We start from the raw sequence: 16,050 nt of genomic DNA, 5'->3' as shown, positions 1-16,050 counted from the left end.
ACCATAGTTTGACTTCAGGTCTGTATGACTTCAGAACCCATGCTGATTTTTTGTTCCCTGTCCTTAACACTGTGCCTCTTCTGCAGTCCATTTTGTGCATTTCTCAAGGCAGTGTGTTTCCATTTTCTCCTTGCCCCGTGACCTTCATTAACACAGGGGTTATGCTGTGGTTGTGCTGTGTGTCTGCCCCGCTCTTTGCCCTGCCCTCCCTTCTCCCTGGCTGATGGGAGCGGGACAGTTACTTGACCCAAGATGGATCAGATTCCTTCTCCAGGTCATTTGGAATTGGGCCTGAGAAACCGTTTCTAGACACGGGTTTACTCACAACATGCAAAATTTGGAGTTTGGGGCAGCCTCATTCTGCCATGTTAAAGAAGACAGTCTGGAGAGAGAGAAAAGTTGGGCAAACACATCAAGGGGAGAAACGGAAGGTTTTGTGGTTCATAGCTCTGGACCCTTCCTGAGACCTGGCCAGGTTCCCTGTGACATTGCTCTGCTGTCTTGTGTCAGTTTCCTCCCTTTCCGCTTAGTCATCAAGGTGCAAAGTACTGTGTGCAGCCAGATTCCTAAGGCGTGAGCCATGGGCTGGGCCAGCCCAGCACTGGGAAGCAGCAGGAGGACGCCCAGCAAAGCAGATTAGAATGGCGTCTGGGAAACAAATGAGAGTGCTCAAAGAGGCCATTGAATTGGGTGATTGTGAGACTGAGTGACCGTAGGAGATCCCACTGAGATGATGAAGGAGGTCAGGTTTCAGGGAGCCGAGGAACAAGCAGGAAGTGAGAAAATAGCAATAGTGAGCATGGATTCTGTCAGTCCTAAGAGATCGTGATGGGGAGGACACAAAATGGACAACTAGTGGGAAACCTGGGGTTACACCTCTCTTTTTGTAAGGAAAAGGCTTAAAATTGCAGCAGAGTTGAGGGCTGGAAGGGAGAGCATCAGATTGTGGGGTCTGGGATAAGAAGGAAGGCCCTGCTAGCAATGCCGGGAGAATTGTTTCCAGTGTCCAGGATGCTCCGAGGAGACAGACTTTTAGAGACTGGTCTATCCTAGAACTAGGTCGTATATTTGGCACATGTAAGTTAAATTGTTACCAACGGCTGCCTCTTCTGGGCCTCTCTGTGTTGCAGGTCTCGGCGTACCCTTTGCCGGAGCATCGCAGCACGGCCCTGGCAAACCAGGCAGCCATGCTCTACGTCATTCTCTACTTTGAGCCTTCCATCCTTCATACCCATCAAGCAAAAATGAGAGAGATAGTGGATAAATACTTTCCAGATAATTGGGCAAGTATTACTGTTAGGGGTTTTTTTTACTCTGTCATAAGAGAACTGGTTTTTACATTCTTTTGGCCTGTTACCCAGAGGTTACAATGTTGTAAATAGTGAGACATAAAGTTACTTTTAAGTGCGTTAAGAATTTTATAAATCATAACATGAATAAATCAGCCAGTAAAAATTTCCTGAACCCATTTGTTTTTTCTCAAATGAATACTCTCAAGGTAAAACCATGTGTTATAGCGTGTCTTGCTTTAGCTACAGAGATTGCAGCCAAGTTACACAAGCCTTCCTTTTATTCTTTTTCTGTTTTATGAATCTAAGCTAGCAGAATTGATCTAATTTGTCATTTTATGGATAGAATTTCACTTTTGTAATAAATTTTCTCTACAAGTTCACATTGATGGGGCTGTGAAGGTCTAGGTTACTGCAGGGATTTGCTTGTAACTTTTTAGTGTTGTTTTACTTAAAAATATTAGCTCTTAAAGGACTAAAGCTGACTTAACGTATATGAAATGCTTTCTTTGCTCATAGAGGTTTTAACAAAGAACAGTGGTTGAATCATGGTCTCAGGCAGCAGGTTTATTTCATTTCTTACCATTTGTTGAGTCACAAACCGTCTGTGATGAGGGACCTGAATGAGGAGCTTTACTTGTGAGAACAGACTGTAGTTAGGAGAGGATGCTTCCTGTCCACGAATGATCGTTCTCATGAGCTAGAGTTAAGCAACCAAGAGGAAAACTCTGATAGTCTGGCTTCATTTGCCTAAGTTTAATAAAGAAGTAATGGCCATGATGCTCCACTCAGGAACACTTTTAATAGTAAGGAAGGTCAAAATCCAATTATAATGTGCTTAATATGCCTAAAAAAGCACCCTGGCACACTGAAAATAAAGCAATAAAAAAAGGTGTGCCAGGCAAATGCCAACCAATGAAACACTAGTGAGAAAATATTAATATTACACCAAGAGAATTTTAAAGAAAAACATTAATAGAGATACAGAGGGATTGTATATAATATTTTAAACAGTAAGTGTAAAACAATGCCATTCTCATAGAATTGAGGGGGGACTTTAATTCGATTTTTTTAATACAAAAAATTATCTTAGCATGTAATGGATTTATTTGTTATTTTAGATAATGAATATTTTAAATTTCCCAGTTTTGATGTGTAATATGATCAACGTCAATAGCTATAATCCACATTTTGAAAAAAAGTTCCTTGGGGCCCTCAGTAACTTTTAAGAGTATAAGGACAAGATGAAAATGTTTGAGAACATTCTCTCAAAGTCAGAGTCTCTGCTTCTTTCCCCTTTCATTTTTCTTCATCCAGGACTGTAACACACAGCAGTTTGAAAGGAAAATCTCAATATATTTATTGTTCTTGAATTAGCACCATTGTCACTTTTGTTTCAAAGTGTTCATAAGGAAGGACACTTGCCTGTATATCTGGAAAATCTTGGTTTCTCATTGATTTTTGTTGGAGTGGAATTTAAAATTGGAATAGGCAATGCCTTCTCTAACTTTGTATTTTCCTAGTTCCTTGCCTTGAAGTTGGTAGGTATTTAGCAAATACTGAGTGAATGTCTCCTCTTCCAGGTGATTAGCATTTACATGGGGATCACAGTTAATCTCGCAGATGCTTGGGAACCTTACAAAGCTGCAAAAACTGCTTTAAACAATACCCTGGACCTTGCAAATGTCAGAGAACAGGTAAGTTCTCGCCAGTTGGGGAGGATTCTCAAACAACTGCCAGCCTGCCTTAATGAGGTAGGAGATGAGCCAAGTAGATTTCTCAAGGCATTTGGAAGATGTCCTCAAAAACATGAATGCAGTGATTAATGAAAGCTGAATTTTGCAGAATTAAGATAGATAATTGTATTTTTTTAACTTGTATGGTATATGTAAATGGAAGACTTGGTTCCTAAGGGAGACTCAACAACCTAAGATAAACCAGAGTGACATGTGGTTTCACTGAGTTTATTTACTCTTGCTTAAAGATTGTGTCCTTATGGATGGAGCTACTTTTACCAGTAACCAGAATTTTAATATTTTCATCAACAGGATGAGTGTCAAAGACAGTAACTGACTGTACACACATGCCCTGTCACTGTAGTTTAAATCCATCATTTCTAATGTGCAAGATAAGCAACAAGACTAAAAGCATTCATCTCCCTAAAGTTTAAATGGCTACATTGTGGTCCTACAAGGTAGCCCTAGCCAGTTTGGCTCAGTGGTTAGAGTGTCAGCCTCCGGACTGAAGGGTCCAGGGTTTGATTCCGGTCAAGGGCATGTACCTCGGTTGCAGGTTCAATCCCTGGCCCCGGTCAGGGCATGTGCGGAAGGCAACCAATCGATGTGTCTTTCTCACATTGGTGTTTTTCTCTCTCTCCCCCTTCCACTCTCTCTGAAAAGCAACGGAAAAAATATCCTCTGGTGAGGATTAAAAAAACAAAAGAACACAAGGTAGCCCTGGCCAATATGGCTCAGTTGGTTGGAGAATCACCCTGTAAACCAAAAGGTCATGGGTTCGATTCCTGGTCAGGGCACATACCCAGGTTGTGGGGTGTGTACAAGATGCAACAGAGGAATAAAAATAAAATCTTCTTATTGGGGAGCATACTTGGTATTTCTAAACAGTTGTCTTCCTCAGCCTGGCTGGCTGAGTTTTTAGTTACCAGTGTGGATAGAGTAATATTGATTCAGAGAACTTCAGCATGTTTTATTCAGATGCATTGCATTCCATAAATAATGCACAGAATATTTCAGTTTGGGAATGTCTCCTAGGAATATGTTAGAGAAGGTGGTGCCTCCGTACTTACCGGCATTAGAGCATTAATTTTTCATTACTGAAAACTCTTTCCAAAATTGCATTTTCTTGTTTGTGACATTGTAAAAGTTCTTCTGAGTCTCCTGGTGAAGCATCTAGTAATAGTTTTAAACTAACCTGATCGGGTTAATGATGTTTAACATTCAACTCTTACTTAGGGTAAAACGGTGCAACCAAGTTTCCAAAAGGTCTGCAAATTCCATTTTGATGCAGAGGTGTTTTCTGTTAAGCTTTCTATGTCTGTGGAAGTCTCATCTTTTGAGTGTTTCTTCTCTGACTCCTTTGTTGATAATAACAGGAAGAACAAATAATTTAACTTCTGCCTTTGTGTTTCTTTCCCACCCAAGAATAGAAAGGAACCACCTGGTCCACTTCTCCAATTTACACTTGAAGAAACCAGTATGCAAAGGTTAAGCCCATAGTCACAGCAGTATTTAATCATAGCCAGGACTAGAGTTTAGTCTCTTAATTCTAAGTCCAGTACTCTTTTTAAAAATGTCCAGTAAACCACTTGCCTTTGAACCTTATCAACTATAGTCCATGTTAGTCATCTCATATAGAAATGTTGTTTTCCATCCAGGGAATTCATTTCATTGTGATTCACTTTCAAGACAAACAATTGTCTCCCTTTTTTAAATGTAATTAAAGGTTTTTTTATTTGCAAAGGCAAGCAGATATGCAACTGCCAGTGAAAGAGTGCATGCTCAAGTGCAGCAGTTTCTGAAAGAAGGTTATTTAAGGGAAGAGATGGTTCTGGACAACATCCCAAGGCTTCTGAACTGCCTGAGAGACTGCAACGTAGCCATCCGCTGGCTAATGCTTCATACGGCAGACTCGGGTAAGGCACAAAGGGTATGGTTATCCGTATCGCTCCACATAAAGGCATTCAGAGCTGAGATCTGCTCCATCATGCAACCTGGTTTAGCCCTTGGACGAGAATCAGGTTGCTTTCCAAGTCATTTCTGTGCCTACTTGGACAAGTCAGTGCCCACCTGAAGAGCCCCTTCGTCGGGTATTGTCAGGTGCTTAGAATCTGAAGAAATTTACCTCCAGTGTTCAAGGAACTTGTCACTGGTCAAACTGAGGAGGCCAGATGTACACATATGAAAATATAACTAGATCTGTGGTAGGCAGAATAATGTCTCTCTACTCAGCCCTCCCAAAAGTGTTCATGGCCTAGTCCTTGGAAACTATGGGTGTGTTATATTATGTGGCAAAGGGAGCTTAAGGTTGTGGGTGGAATTACGGTTCTAATCAGTTGATCTTAAAGTAAGGAGATTGTCCCAGTGGGTCCAGTGAAATCACAAGGGTCCTTAAATCGGGAAAAGGGAAGTGGAAGAGTCAGAACTAGAAAGATGGTGTTGTGAAAAAGACAACAGGCCGTTGCTGACTTTAGTAGTGGAAGGGACCACAGGCCAAGGAATATGGGCAGCCTCTAGATACTAAAAAAGACAAGACAGTGGATTTTCCCCTGGAGTCTCCAGAAGGAGCACAGCCCTACTGACATCTTGATTTTATCCCAGTGAGACCCATTTCAGATTCCTCACCTCTGGAACTATAAGAGAATAAATTTGGGTCTTTTTAAGCCATTACGTTTGTGGTAATTTGTTATAGCAGCAACAGGAAAGTAATACAAGGGCTAAGCCAGTAACTAAGAGCCAGATGTGTAAAATAGGTTGATGGTGGGATTTGAGTCCAGAGCAGGAGAGAAACATCACTAGGGATGGAGAGGTGGAGTGGTCAGAGAAGGCTCCACTCAGGAGGCGGAAGCTGACTGGCCTTTAATAAGATTTCAAAGTAAAAAACAAGGAATTCTAGACTGAAGAAATTATAGAAGAAAAGGAATGAGTTTGGAAGTACAGAAAAGCATGGGCCCACTGAGTTGAGGGAATGTCTAGATAAGAACACTTCATTAAGGTAGGTTGGGTCTTAACCTCTTCTGGGTCAAGGTCCTCTTTGAGACCCTATTGGCCATCAGGGTCAGAAGCTTCACAGATGGTGTGAAACACATCCACGAGGTCCATGAGCTGATGACTTTAAAACCCCTGGTTTAATGGTAGAAAAATGAGTGGGTTGGGCTAACACCTGAGCTTGCTCAGTGCTAACAGAGTTCCTTGTACAGTAAGTCCTCACTTAACATCAATAGGTTCTGTGACTATACGCGGTAAGCAGTATAACCAAACCAATTTTACCACAGGCTAATTGATATAAACAGGAGTTAAGTTCCTGCGGCATTTCATCAACATAATAAAACGATGTTATTCGAGGGTCTACTGTGCTTGGTAAATAGGTGATTATATTAATTAACTAATAAGTTCACTCATCCAGAGCTGCATGCCCCTCCCCCTGAGAGTTGTATCATTCAGCAGCCTCCCCTTTTTGTTTTTCACTCAGCAAACTTTTCTCAAGAACCTGCCCCGAGACAGGTACCACTTTCAACCCCCCTTGTTATTTCAGGTGAGGCCGTGTCTCTGAAACACACTGTCCACACCAGAGTATTCTGCAGCCTGCCTCGGTAGCACCGTGGCCCCGTCTCACCGCTTCCAGGCATGGTGTCCCTTTGGCCACCGTCTGTTTCCACTTCCTGTGAGTGGTCAGCAGTGAGAGCAGCAGACTTCCTCATCCTTCGTGTCTTTGAAAATGTGTGGAATTTCTCCCCAGCCTCTCTCTTCACACTAGAAACCTCCCGTTGCTTAAGTGTTTCTCCCAAGAGCTGATTTCTGGTTGCTTTTTTCTTTTCATCCCGCTTCTTGGCTAAGCTCTCTCTTCAGTTTATAGTTTATGAATACCATGGCTAAAGGTTTTTTGTGGGCTTTTTTTTTTGGTGTAGTTTTTTAAAAATACATCTTTATTGATTTCAGGGAGAGGAAAAGAGAGGGAGAGAGAGTTAGAAACATCAATGATGAGAGAGTCATGGATTGGCTGCCTCCTGCACACCCCCGACTGGGGATTGAGCCCGCAACCCGGGCATGTGCCCTGACCGGGAATCGAACCCCCATCGCCTGGATCCTAGGTAATGCTCAACCGCTGAGCCACGCCCGGCTGGGCTAAAGTTTTTAATCATGTATTGGATCTGTTTTTAATTAGTTGAGTTTGTCTTACATAAACTCCAGTTCTCGTTTGAGGATTTTACTACATTGACTCAGCTTAGAATCTTCTTTATTGAAAGTCTTATCCTCTCAATCCTCTGAACAGCTCAGGCCCTCACTTTTTCCTGCCACGAAACCCACTGTGGTTTTCTGGTGACTCAGCCTCATCTCTGTCTTCCTGACAGCTGTGCCCACGTCTGGGAGCCGGTGGTCCCCTGGATTCCCACCCTGCCAGGGACAGCCTCGGCTGCCCAGGGTCCCCTGCTTTGATCTTCAGCCACATCTGCTTTCCATTTCTGTGCCTGGCAACTCCTGACCTGATTGCACAAGGTCATGCTTCACCAGAAACCACTGGTTGGCCTGTCTGCTTGCGAGTCATATGTGGGAAGCATAACTGCTTATTTAGCTTTTATGGTGCAGAAAGGAGACCGTATTTTTCATCTCCCTCCCTGTGGAAGCAGGAGGCTTCCACAGCGCCTTGCGACTGTTGGAGAGCCACTGTCAGGAGGCTTTGCCTGTCCATGTCGGACACTCGAAGGTGAATCAGCCCCGAGATGCTTAGCAGATCCGGACATGCTGTTGTGTAGCTTGCTTTTTCATTCGGCAGTGTATCACAGACGGCACTCCACGTCAGATCCAGTGGTCATGTTTGACAGTTTGATTATACTTTCCCCCATAGCATGCACATGCTGTAATTAATTTTACCATGTTATTGGTATACATTTTGCTAATTACCTTTTAAAGACTTAAAATGAAGGAAAGTTTTTAAGAATTCATATTCCATAGAGAGAAACTCTTTTTTTCCTATTCTAGCCTGTGACCCAAACAACAAACGTCTCCGTCAGATCAAGGAGCAGATCCTGACAGACTCTAGGTACAATCCCAAGATGCTCTTTCAGTTGCTATTGGATACTGCACAGTTTGAGTTTATACTCAAAGAGGTAAGAAAGTTGAATGAATAATTGCCAAAGTCTTAGTCCTTTTTATGCTTAAATTTTTTTTGAAAGATTGGGATTTAGTGGCAGTAACTCTGATTGAAGCTAGAGATTCTACTGTCTGAGATAATTCTTACAGAAAAAGGACAGAATTAGCCATTGAACAAGGATTTACTGTCCTCAAAGATACGGTGACAGAGGAAGGTGCACAGGGCTGTGGTGGTTACAGTCTGGTGAGGGGTGTGGACATGACCCAGAGAATCACACTGACGAAGATGTAAATACGACTGAGAGGCCCGCTCTAAAGAAACAGAGCGCAGGCCTCTGGGTGCCCAACATGCAGGAGCCTGTCCTGGCTTTGACCACTTCCCTGAGAAGAGAAGCTTCTGACGGGCCCGAAGAAGGGACCTGTCACAGTTAGCTAAGACAGAGATAGGAGTGTGACGGAGAACATTCCAAAGAGAAGACAGACTGTGTCTGAGTCCTCTGGGTGAGGAACAGCATGGCGCCCCAGGACTTAAAAGACCCGTGGCTGGAGGGAAGAGAACGCAAGAGAAGGTGGTACAAACTGAGCTCGAGTGGTGGGCAGGAGCCAGCCTCTGTGGGCCTCGCAGGATTCAAGTCTTCACTCAAAAGCCATGATAACCCTTTGGAAAGGGCTAACTAACTAGGGTGGATGATTTGCATTTGAATGAGGTCCTCTCTTAAGGACTTGAAGGAGATTGAGTTCACTGACAGAAATTCTGGGGTTAGTCTTATCCCTAAAGAAGCTTCTGTGGGCATAATAAACATGGTGGCTACCTGGGCATGCCCAAGTTCTGTAAACTAACCTTGGGGGTTTGGATCAGGTGAGCCCAGGAACTAGCCCAGGACATTAATGCCCATTCAGAACCAATACTTAATCTTGCCTCAGTCTGGCTAGGAATATACTGGATGTTTCTTTAGTGTCTAGGTGTGTGAGGACACTGTGTTCTCCCATGAAGTAGCTCAGAAAAAGTAGGTGTTGATTAGCCTGATGTTAATGCATGTACTGAGTGTTTTCAGTGACTCGTCAATGTCACAGAGGTACAGGGATTTGTTTTCCTGTGCTCTTAGGAGCTAAATACGCATGAATAGTGATTTTCCTCTTAAGAAATTCTTTATTTTTTCATAATGAATATTGAAAAGATGAGCAGTGGTGTAGGGAGACTCCATCTGTAGGTGACAGGTTGAAGGCTGGGTAGAATTTTGTGGGGCTAGTGGCAGAGGAATCTTTGTGATTGGGCAGGACGAGTAATCAATGAAATAAGTAATAGGATGAGGAATAGTGAGAATTATTTAGAGAGCCCACCCTATCTTTTTGAGTGCCTAGGATCCATCAATGCCATTTGACTGGCAATAGCAACAAAACTATCACCCTGAGGCCTTCATTCCAGACCATAAGGCTTTGAGCCCTTCAAACCCTCATTCACGCAGTCTGAACCCACAGGTTTCATAAATTGTCAGATGGGATTTGGGATAGGGGATGGTCCTTAAATTAGGAGATACATCTTCATGTAAAGATCAGAAGAAGCACACTTTCAATTAGTGGGTTTATAGGAGAATCAGAAAGTGATTCTAGAAAAGGGGTTGGGGTGGGAAGTATGAGAGATGAAAATGTAGGTTAAAGAACCAAACTGAAATGTCAGAAATTCCTATTATCATTGTTTTGCTCTATTTGTATTGGGCATTACAGAAATTGTTACCTCAAAAGGACCTTAGAGCAGTAGTCACCAAATTTAATTTCACATTAAAGTGCTGATTCCTGAGCCTACCCACAACCTTATGAAGCAAAATCTTCAGGGATGGGGCTTAGGAATCTGAAACCATGAAAGCCCTTCGGGGGGTGCTCACGTGCAGTTTATCTGAGAACCACTTAGGGAGGGTGTAGCTTTGTCCCTCTGTATAGAGAAGTAAGGCTTAAGAGATGGCATCAAGGCAATGTGAATGTTAGGCATGATATTTTTCTAATAAACTAGATGTCACTCAGGCTTTCTTAGTAAACTGCCTTATCTGGATTTTCTCTTAAGTAAATAAATCTCTCTGTCCCTTCAACAGATGTTCAAACAAATGCTTTCAGAAAAGCAAGCCAAGTGGGAGCATTATAAGAAGGAGGGCTCAGAGCGGATGACAGAGCTTGCTGATGTCTTTTCAGGAGTGAAACCCCTAACCAGGGTGGAGAAAAATGGTAATTGCTGAAGAGGAAATGCTGGTGTGCTTGAAATGTATACACAATTAGGAATGGGCAGAGCCCTGGCCTGTGTGGCTCAGTTGGTCCAGCATTGTCCCCTGCAACCTGTGCCCTGAAGGGTGACAGGTTCGATTCCCAGTCAGGGCGCATGCCCAGGTTGTGGGCTCAGTCCCCGGTGGGGGGTATGCAGGAGGTAGCCAATCAATGCTTCACTTTCACATCAATGTTTCCCTCTCTCCCTCTCCCTTCCTCTCTCTCTAAAAATCAATTTTTAAAGATCTTTAAAAAGATATAAAGAAATGGGCAAAGTCAAAAGTCCTTAGTTGTCAAGCATTGTATGCTAAGACATTGCTAATGAAGATCCCTGGGCAATCTCCTATTCTCTCTGGACTTCATGAAGTATGAGATTAAACTAAATCAAGGGTTCTTATTCTCTGGGTCATAGATAGTCTTTATAGAGCCATAATCCATCCCCCCAGCCCCACAGAGTATGCAAAACTAGTGTGTCAGTTTACGGGCATTTGGGGAGAGGGGAAAAGGACCTGTCCTTGTCATGATCTTCTCAGAGGGATACTTCACCTAAGGACCTGAATAACCACGAGCGTAGATGACATGGAAGATTCTTGTCTTCTGAACTTGGGTTCTTTTTCACTGTTGTGCCTGCCATCTAGTGGCAGGAGAGGCGACCTACAGGCTGTTTTGAAACTAAACCCAGTTTAAGTTTAACTTTGCTTTTAATCCTGCCTCTTTTAGGAAATTTTTTTTTTTTAATCCTCACCCCAGGATATTCTTTCCATTGCTTTTCAGAGAGAGAGACAGACATTGGTGTGAGAGAGACACATGGGTTGGTTGCCTCCTGTACACGCCCCTACCAGGGCTGAAGATTGAGCCTGCAGCTGAGATACGTGCCCAGGGTCGGAATCGAACCTGGGACCCTTCAGTCTGAAGGCTGACTCTCTAACCACTGAGCCAAACTGGCCAGGGCAGGAAATTTTATCTACAGAAAAATTGTGGTATTGCTTCAGATTTTGATATAAATAGGAGCCTTTCAAATTGCCCCTGTAAGACCACTCTGAATTTTAAGGTGACAAATTATAATGTTTAATGTTTGTTTTAACTATCAAGTCCATTTCAATAGTATTGCAGCAAAATTACTTAATAGTATAGCTTTTTATTTTTAAAAAATCTTTTCTATTTTTAATCAATGTGAGTTTGTGATTACTGTATTTGGCTTTTGTTTGATGAGGAATGGTTGTCTAAAATATATTTCCGAATTTTGTTATTATTCCTATTGAAAAAAGTCGCCCAGTTTTTTAATGATGTGATTTAAATTGGCAACATGTTTTGCAGGTCACCATCTTGTAACTGAAAAAGAGCCACCTGTAATAGTCCAACCAGATTAGTTACCTAGAATCGGGCACATTAATCTTTGTTCTGGTCTCTTAAATCCTCATAAATACCTGCATTGTTTCAAAGGTCATTCCAAACAACGCCTTATACTTTTTCTGGCTACGTAGCATCTTTCAGTTTAGGGAGTACTTTCCCAAATATTTCTTGTTTGGTCCTTGCAATCCTGTGAGAAACTTCTTTATCGTCATTTTATATGTAAGGAACCCAAAGCTGAAGAATGTAATCACGTGCCTAAGGTAGCAGAGGTCTGGAGCTGGACCCAGCTCCTTGCCTCAAACCGTAACTCTCATTCTCTTTCTCCTGCTCCGTCGCTGCCCCTCAGCTCTACAGAAAGTCTTTAAAATTACAACTAGCGTTCTTCATGTCAGTTACAGTAACTTAGATGATGAGCCCCTAAGCTCTTTTATTAAAGTGAAATCATCCCGCTGATAAACTTTAGAGAATCACCTTGCTGAAAAGAGCAAAGCCTTTGAGTTGGGACCAACAGTTGTGAAAATCCTGGCTTTACCATTTAGTAACAGTGGAGCCCTGCATTGGATTCTTAATATTTCTGGGCATCAGCTTCCTCATCTGAGAAATGGGTCCCAATTCCTGCTTCCGTGGATAGTTGTGAATAAATAAGACGAAGTGTAGATCTTTGCCTGACACACTGAGGTACTCAGAGCATGTTAATGCCCTTCCCTTTCTCTGCCCTGTGAAATGCCAGCTGGTTTGTGAATGCAAATAGGGCACACTAATTAGTTCAGATGTCGCCACGGCTCACCGCTCATACCTCACACTCCTGACATGTCTGTCTCCTCTTTCTCCCCAAGACATGCCTTTGCCATGTTTGCCCCAAAGCCTCTGTTCCCATTTGTCCCTTCATCTAGGGATGAACCATCTCTCGTCCTCTATCTGCCTTTCCAGATCTGTACCCGTCCTCACTTCTCTAGAAAACTCCCCGTAACCCTGGGTCCCATCCTTCAGTTCCTTCCTGCCTCCTCCCCACTGCCCCTGCCACCTTCGCATATATCAGTTTGCAGCCTGTACTTGGGCCTTTAAACCTTTTCTGCCACGTATTGTAGACTAAGCTACTCAGGTGGGAAGTTTCATCTTTTCTTCTAGGTCACATGCCCCAGGCATTTTGGTTGTTACTGTGGATAATTCCTGAGAGCAGTGGTAGGCACATAGTAAAAGCTCTGTAAGAACTAGATTTGTAAAGAATAATTTAAATTCAAAGCCAGTTGTCTTTTTTTGTTTCTGTATTAATAGAAAATCTTCAGGCTTGGTTCAGAGAGATCTCCAAACAAATATTGTCTTTAAATTATGATGATTCTACAGCTGCAGGTAGAAAAACTGTGCAACTAATACAAGCTTTAGAGGAGGTAAGGAAAGTCTTTTTAAATGACAGTTCTTGAATCATTAGTCATATCTTTTGACCCACCCAGGAATCTACTCCTGGAAATAGAATATCTAAGAAAATATTTTATCAAAAGCAGAAGCAATATGAATTAATATGCGCAACTCTAGTATGAAATAGTGTCCTAAAGTTGGGAAAATAATTCAATAACCAGCAAGAAGAGAATGGTAGCAAAAATTATGATATTTCAACTGTGGAAACATGATGTCTCAGAAAAATAATTATGAAAACAATATAGAAACATGGGAAATTGTGGTAAGGAGGTAAAAGCAAAAAGAAAATTGCATTGTATGCACCATTTTTAGGTTTATAAAAGGAACATGCCATAGAAAAGCTAAAAGGCATACAAGAAAAGTGAAAATAGTTGTATGATAAGCATATGCTTATAAATGGTATATTTCCTTCTTTTGAAAAAAGTTTATTGTTTTTTATCTACTCAAAAATGATTGTACGAAAAAGAATTATTATACCTCACACTCTTAAAATATTAAGTGTGTGTTTAGCTAGGTTTACAATGGAGACTAAAAACGTCAGAGCAGTCACCATAAACTCCATTATTTTTAAAACATCACCTGTGCTCCTCTGTAACCCTGTGCAGTGGTATAATTGTAAATTTTAAAGATATAATTAATACTTTTTTCATTTGGCAGACTTTTTTATAGGCTTGTTCCTAATTTTGCAAGGTTTTTAGGATGGTTACTATTAATGGCCACAAAGTAAAATAGTGCATGTTAGCATTCCAGATTCCCTCATTCCAGAACAGTTGCTTACTTGTACTGTTTTTATTCTGGTTGTTTTTGGTATTTCTAGTCTAAGGTATAACTATATACAGCTTTGTAAACCTTGGGTGGCTTTTATCCTTTGTGTTAGTTATTTATTTTGGCATGTGCCCAGGCCCCTTGAATTATATACATTAAAATTTCAAGCCATGGTAGAAATTTTTTTGTTTTATTATTTTGTTTTAAATTATTTCATTATTTTGTTTTAAAAAGTACATCAAAGGAACTTAATAGTGTCCACATGCCAGCACCTTAGTTGTGATGGAACCTATTTTGTTTTTTAGCAAGCCTGCAAATCTTTAGAATTAAGAGGATTTCCCAATACCTGTTTATTGATTCTGAAATGGAAATCAGGAGTAGTCACTTATTATGTTATATAAGAAGTACCGCTCATTTTCTAATCCTAGACAGTTGTGCATGGCTTTGTGACTTGGCTTACACATTTCCAAAATTATAATTTGAAATAAAAATTTTTGCCAGGAACTTCTTAGTAAGTAATGTGCTTCATTTGAAGTGTTTTCAAAGAAAAAGGAACACCATAGAGGCCATTCAGGATTTTAAAATTAAATGTATTTATATAACACAGGTTCAGGAATTTCACCAGTTGGAATCAAATCTGCAAGTGTGTCAGTTTCTTGCTGACACTCGCAAGTTTCTGCACCAAATGATCCGGACCATTAACATTAAGGAGGAGGTCCTGATCACAATGCACATCGCGGGCGACCTTTCTTTCGCATGGCAGTTGATTGACAGGTAATATGGATAGTCTGACATTTGCCCTTGATAAAACCACTGTGAATGTCTTCTTACCATTTACCTGTTTTTACAGTTTCACATCTATCATGCAAGAGAGCATAAGGGTAAACCCATCCATGGTTACTAAACTCAGAGCTACATTCCTAAAGGTAAGTGAGCACAGTGAGATCCCGTTCTCAGGCACTAGGAAAGAGGTGGCCTTCATTATTTCCTCATTCAGTAGGTCAGCCCAAGATTTCACCCCTTTAGAAAGCTGAATAATTAAGGTATTTTTATAGACTGAAAATTGTTAACAATTTTTCTATGAGAGCACAGTTTCAGAAGATACCAGAAATACTTGAAGTGTGAATTAATAAGTTGGAGCATCTTCCAGAAAATTACTTGGTTTTTGTTTTTTTTAATTTATTTCAGAGAGAGGAAGAGAGAAGGAGAGAGAGAGAAACATCAATAATGAGAGTCACTGATCTGCTGCCTCCTGTGTGCCCCCTACTGGGGCTCAAGCCCGCAACCCAGGCATGTGCCCTGACCAGGAATCGAACCAGCAACCCTTTGGTGCCCATGCTGGCGGGCAGCATGTTTTTCTCTTTCTGTGGGGGACATAAATAACAGCATGTCTTACATGCCATGACATCTTTGATTGGACTTAGTAATATGGTAGTCCATCCATCAGGATGTCTGATTTCCAGAGGACCAGCTGTCTTTTGTAGCAGGGTGGCTTTCAAACTTGAGGGTGCATGAGAATCCCCAGGAAGCTTGTCACAACACAGATTGCTGGGCCCACCCCCAGAGTGCCGGATTCAGTAAGTCTGGGTGGGGCTAGAGAATGGTCTCTGTGGCAAGTTCCCAGGTGCTCTTGATGCTGCTGGTCCAGAGACTGCAATTTAAGAACCACTGCTGGAGCAAAAGACTTTCATTTTTTAAAATTACATGAGTGCCAGAAACTATTAATGACAGTGATGAAGTTCAGTGGTTGTTGCTCTCACGGGTAATGTGACTGTTTCTGGAAACAGATTTCTAGGACTTTTTGAAACAGAAACATACATCTTTTCTCTTCCAGCTTGCCTCTGCCCTTGACCTTCCCCTTCTTCGTATTAATCAAGCAAATAGCCCTGACCTCCTCAGTGTGTCTCAATATTATTCTGGTGAATTGGTGTCCTATGTGAGAAAGGTAAGAAATGCATCAGTATCACATTTATTTTCTTGGCAAAATAATTGCTAATTTAAATACCAAAGGTATACCTGGGACCCTATAAAAAGTTACTATTTTGATACCAGAAATTTATAATAGCTGAGCATAAATTACTGTGGATGTGCAGGTGTATCTTTATTTCAAAGAACTTTCACTCCTGTTTTTTAAATGTGGATGGTTT

General features: G+C 41.5%; 1 protein-coding gene across 2 annotated transcripts in view; it reads left to right on the top strand.

Annotated features, from left to right (window-relative positions):
- WASHC5 (WASH complex subunit 5) overlaps positions 1–16,050 on the top strand; it is a 50,764-nt gene that overhangs the window by 10,078 nt on the left and 24,636 nt on the right. For both annotated transcript variants that reach the window (XM_081117115.1, XM_081117116.1), the window contains exons 7-15: positions 1,131–1,283; positions 2,873–2,986; positions 4,770–4,941; positions 8,006–8,133; positions 10,204–10,333; positions 12,998–13,110; positions 14,511–14,677; positions 14,754–14,829; positions 15,738–15,848. In XM_081117115.1, the coding sequence (XP_080973241.1) occupies positions 1,131–1,283; positions 2,873–2,986; positions 4,770–4,941; positions 8,006–8,133; positions 10,204–10,333; positions 12,998–13,110; positions 14,511–14,677; positions 14,754–14,829; positions 15,738–15,848 (1,164 nt within the window). The remainder of the gene's footprint in view (positions 1–1,130; positions 1,284–2,872; positions 2,987–4,769; positions 4,942–8,005; positions 8,134–10,203; positions 10,334–12,997; positions 13,111–14,510; positions 14,678–14,753; positions 14,830–15,737; positions 15,849–16,050) is intronic.

Source organism: Miniopterus schreibersii (assembly GCF_964146895.1).
Source record: "Miniopterus schreibersii genome assembly, chromosome: 17".
NCBI lineage: Eukaryota > Metazoa > Chordata > Mammalia > Chiroptera > Miniopteridae > Miniopterus > Miniopterus schreibersii.
This window is presented reverse-complemented; position numbering and strand designations above follow the sequence as displayed.